Source organism: Arachis hypogaea, chromosome 18 (assembly GCF_003086295.3).
Source record: "Arachis hypogaea cultivar Tifrunner chromosome 18, arahy.Tifrunner.gnm2.J5K5, whole genome shotgun sequence".
In the NCBI taxonomy this organism is placed as follows: domain Eukaryota; kingdom Viridiplantae; phylum Streptophyta; class Magnoliopsida; order Fabales; family Fabaceae; genus Arachis; species Arachis hypogaea.
The window spans coordinates 5,179,313-5,184,464 of NC_092053.1; the positions used below are offsets into that span (position 1 = coordinate 5,179,313).

General features: G+C 30.4%; 1 protein-coding gene across 5 annotated transcripts; it reads left to right on the plus strand.

Moving 5' to 3' along the window:
• Positions 1–217: 217 nt before the first annotated feature.
• On the plus strand, positions 218–2,199 carry LOC112773137 (uncharacterized). 5 transcript variants are annotated; one of them, XM_025818195.3, is made up of 8 exons: positions 218–368; positions 512–675; positions 752–789; positions 869–977; positions 1,057–1,080; positions 1,329–1,406; positions 1,473–1,617; positions 1,710–2,199. In XM_025818195.3, the coding sequence occupies exons 2-8, from the start codon at positions 553–555 to the stop codon at positions 1,910–1,912; spliced, it is 720 nt and encodes a 239-aa protein (XP_025673980.1). In that variant the 5' UTR covers positions 218–368; positions 512–552; the 3' UTR covers positions 1,913–2,199. The 5 variants fall into 5 exon arrangements, with proteins under 5 accessions (XP_025673980.1, XP_025673975.1, XP_025673978.1 ...); XM_025818190.1 differs by lacking the exon at positions 218–368 and having other exon boundaries at positions 375–675; XM_025818193.1 differs by lacking the exon at positions 218–368 and having other exon boundaries at positions 375–675; positions 1,473–1,602.
• Positions 2,200–5,152: the final 2,953 nt, after the last annotated feature.

The following is a 5,152-nucleotide window of genomic DNA, read 5'->3' on the forward strand; positions in this document are numbered from 1 at the left end:
CACATTCAAATACGTACAAGTGCATCTCGTATGATTTTGATTATCGTTAATTAAAGAATAATTAGTAGGAGTACGTAGTAGTAGTGTTTATTATTGAGGGTAAAGTGCCTCACGTATGATAAAGCAATGATTGCTTTGTTTCTTTTGACAATAAAAGTTCTAACATCAAGAATCACTTTATCCTCTTTGCCACATGAAATATATATGATATCATCCCTTCTTTTTGTGGAACGATTTGGAAAAAAAAGTTTAATAAAGAATAATAATTGATATTCTTGTTCTGAATTCTGATCCTCTTTAAGAAAAAGCAAATAAAACGCGGGTTTAAGATACATTTGAAATTAGATTGGAACCATGCAAACGCAACGGTACCTTTGGATGATGAGCTTTTTCTCTCTTTTTTCTTCTTTATTATCACAAATACAATCCAACTTTGTCTTTGGTTTTCTTCAATTCTTTCACTCTTATAACATTCATTCTCACTACTTTGAAGTAATCATCATCATGGCAGGGGAAAGATCAACGGCCAAGAAAACTATCATTGGAAGCTTAATGCGGAAGAAGCTCTCTGACATCACCAATTCCTCACACCACCTTCAAGAACAACAAAAACCACCAGAGGATACTGCTTCTTCTAATTCTGCTGATAAGGATTGCATTCAACAACTTCTAAAGGTTTAATTTAATTTCTCTCATCTTCCTTGTTTTCAATTTGTGTTATTATTTAAGTACTTTAATTTTTCTGCTGCAGGAAAGAATGACTCTGCTGAAGCTCCTAGCTGAGAAAAAGTATCCTCTCATATAATCTATGGAAATATATAATTAGGAAGAATTTGCTTTTGTTTTCCTTGATTAAAATTGGAAACAGTAAAATAATTGAATGGACTAAAGCTGAGATGCAGATGTTAAGAGGCAATGTTCAAAAACTGCAGCTACAAAATTGGAATCTTGCTCAATCAAACACACACATGCTAGGGGTACATTTTACATCTTATACATTCATATTAATATCATTATTTTTACAGGGATAATAATTCTATCTAGTTGCTCTTGCAGGAGCTTAATTTAGGAAGGGAAAGGGTGAGTTTATATATATATATATTTCGGTAATGCTAGGGAGACAAAATTAAAAAAAAAAACAGTCAAAACTTGTTTTATTTAACATTCATTAATTGTCGCAACAATAAATGAATGGTAAATAAGACAAGTTATGACTGTTTTTGGCTGATTTTCTTTGGTTACCAAACATTTCCGTATATATTTAAACTGCAAATTTAAATTTCATTATCTTGCAATGATATAAACCTTTTGATGAAACTCATTTTTAGATAAAAGCATTGCAACATGAACTTGTATGGAGGGCTGCTTTATTTAAAGGGACCAAGACCAACACTGAGGTTGTAGTGGTATGTTTCTAACATACAATTCTGAGCTTCATTTAGTTTTGTACCTTAGAAAATGTTACATGTTAGGAAAAGGTGGAGATGAAGAATGGAAACTTGGCGGATGATGGAGATGATGAAGCAGGGAAACCATCCCCAGAAGCTAGCTATCACAAACAAAGGAACATGAATAATAGAAGAAGATCCATTAGGCGTAGATGTAAATGCTTGCACGGTGCTCATTCTCTCCTACAAATTTAAATCTATCAAATGTTTCTTTTCTTACACTTGTTATTTAATGGTTCTTGACTTGTTGTAATTTTTCAGCAACTCCTTCCCCAAAGAATCCACCAAAAACTAGACAAAAGGACAAAGGGGAGCCTCTAGAAGAATTGTTTGAGATAGAGGATGGTAGTTTTGTGGTGAATGTCACTCCATCAAGGCCTAAACAAAAAGCAAAACATGTCACAACACAAACAATCTCTGCTTCAAGATCATCTTCCTTCCGAATACCATTTCTAAAATCATAACTTCCTTCAAAACCACATCAACCATACTATATTAACATATACTCTAGTGTGTTGCATTTACCAACTTACTTATCTCACTAGTTTACTGTTTTTCTTAGTTCTTACATTAAATAACTATGTACTGTAGCAAACTTGGATTCCATTTGGGCTGAGTCTGATTGTTCAATTTGGGCCTTTGGATACATATATGGGCCGTTATTGCTGTAAAAAGTGCACATCATTTGAAGAGGCACAGAACAAAAAAGAATGCCACATAGACAAAGCGCGTGGGACCTATCTTTATTCCATTTTTATGCCTAACCCTACATACTTTGGCGTTTAGTTAACAATGATTTCATTTAATTTATATTCCTTACAATAAATATCTGTACTCATAAAAATAATTTACCTTACAGAATATGAAACAGTCGCTAATCCTATAATTCATTACTGTTCTTCCTTGCAAGTAAGTAGTATTATGTTTCCCATTTTGGAATGCATCACATTCACTAGCATAGCGGGTTTTATATTTAGGGCATATAGTGCTATAGTATGTCACCCTAGTATTATTAATAAGTACTAACTTTAGTTAATTTGGTCCCCAACTTCAGCCTTAACTATCACTTGGGATTCCAAAAACATGACATGATTGGAGATGGAATTGACGACCTACCTAAAATGACTTTAATATATATATATAACAAAGGGTTAGCTCTAAGTAGTGACCCATTAATTATTTTGGTGCTCTATTTAATGAAATTCTTCAAGTTGATGGATCCCACGCGGTTTAAATTAAACAAAGTTGGGGTGTTGTTACCCGCTAAGACCCCACTCTTGTGGACTAATCAGGGGTGTGTATGGTCCGATTCGGCTTAAAGACTCGGTCTGGCCTTGAATACTTTAGGGACTATTTTGGTGTGATTTCATCGGGTTTAAGACTGGATAAGGGTCTCAAATTAAACAAAGTTGGACTATTTTGTGTTATTAGTTATTATAAGACTATAAGTTAATGTTTTATGTTTAAAATGCATAAGCTTTTAGACTAATGCATAATATTGTGTTATTTATATTGATTTAAATATTTGGTGTTATTAGACAATATTAGTATTGATTATGGTTATGCTTTAATTTTAGAGAAGAGTTTGTTCTTGTTATATTTTTCTAAGTGAATTTTACCATGTCAAATAATGGTTGGAGTCTTAGAAATTTGAATATTTTCACATGTTAGCTTATAAGAAAATATCAAGGTAATGTAATGTTAACGGCTCGGTTTTCACCGAATTTTTATCCGATACAATTATGGCTCGAAAGTGTATAGGTTTCATCGGGTTTAGGGCCGGATTCAGGTCTAATAAATAGGTCCGTTATATATTTCGGGTCGGGTCTGAGTCACATCAAACCTGGTTTCACCCGGACCATGCACACCCTAGGACTAATTAATAATTAATTATCTAATTTCCCAACTTTATTACCTTATCAATGTAGGAGTATATTCCATCTTTCATATAACTCCAAGCTTTTGTATTTAAGGCCTTGTTTTGTTATGACAAATCCTGCAGAATCACTTTGATTTTTTTAGTAAAGTCTCATATATATTTGCAAATAAAACTTGCTCTTCTCATCACATGTCTACAATTGCTTATATTATTATTCAAATTACGGTACGCATGCATGTTATTAATTAGTTAGGTTTATAATAATATTTGTTCTCTGTCAGTACTTGGGAGTAACGTCTCCATCGTATATTTTGTATTATTGAAAGGGATTGAAGTGGAGGGGCACTTCTTTTTTTCATATTTGAATTGTTTTAGAGGGTTTTATATATTACTAGCAAGGGCTATTATTTTATATATTTATCATATACACTAACACACGTAGTTATGTATGTTGAGCACGAAGTTCTGTGTTTGTATGTATGCATGCTTAAAATCTATTAATTAATTATCTACCATATATATTTGCAATATTAATTGGAACATTTAGATAATTGGATTTGATGGATTGCGCGCCAAATCTCTCAACGCACGCATTTTCTTTTTGATACGTTTTTGTTTATTTAAATAAAAAGGGTTAAAAGTGGACAAGTCAAAAGGGGCATAGAATACGACTTTAATCATGCTCACTTTTGATTATTTATAGACCAGAGATATAATAATTCAATATATATATGACTCTCTTTAACTGCCACTGAAAGAAATTCGTTAATTCTTTTTCTACTGAAGAGAAACTGTAATTATTGTTGTCTCTTAAGAGACAATGTAATTAACTTTAATTTTGGATAACATCACTACTTTGATGTTTTAGCGCAAAATGATTCTTAGGCCACTAAACATCTATCTTTGTTAAGTTATTATCCTTTCCTTTCTTTAATTCTTTATAAAGCGATTCCTCTGTATGTATGCTTAAATTGTGTGTGGATTATCCATCTAATAATCTCTATTCTCAATAGTAAATAATTTCACATATTTAATTAAATTATTTAACATGTTATTTTTAGATACATGAATAATCGTAAATAACTTGACATATTTAATTAAATTATTTAATATTAATATTTTAATTGTTATTTTTAAATAAAAACTATACATTCTAACACATGTAATTATATTTATATAAATTTAATAGTTTAAAATTATTAAATAATTTAATATATTTAACGAAGTTTTTATATATTGCATTTTATATTTAATAACCATGTTTATACGATCGAGTTACCACCAAAATCAAATTAAAAGAGACTAATGGATGTTATAATAAGACTTTTTCATGTGGCATATTTTCAATCAAACATGATCTGGTACAGTATCAAAAGTGCAAGTGCGTGTAGAAATTTTCTCCCTCTCCCAAAGGTTCCGCTGCAATCAAATAACAAAGCATACACACAATTATTTAATACAAATAAATTAGACTACCATCACAACCTTTAGGGATAAGGTAGTCTCAAACGCAAAAAAGAATAAATTGAGCTAGTTTTAATTTTAAGGTTGATTTAATTTAGTCAATAAAACTACTCAATTAATCAATCTTGCTTTGATATATAATAATAATAATAATAATAATAAAATGTTATATAATCATAATGAATACTTGAATGATGGAAATTAAATTTTATATATATTTATTACTATTATTCCTGTTTCATTTGATCCGTTACTTTTTTTTTTTTTTTGTATGTTTTTAAGATAAAGAATTTTGTAAGTAAAAAAAAATAAAGAAAAGGTCTTTTTAGTACAATTTGTATATAAATAAGTAAAAGAATGA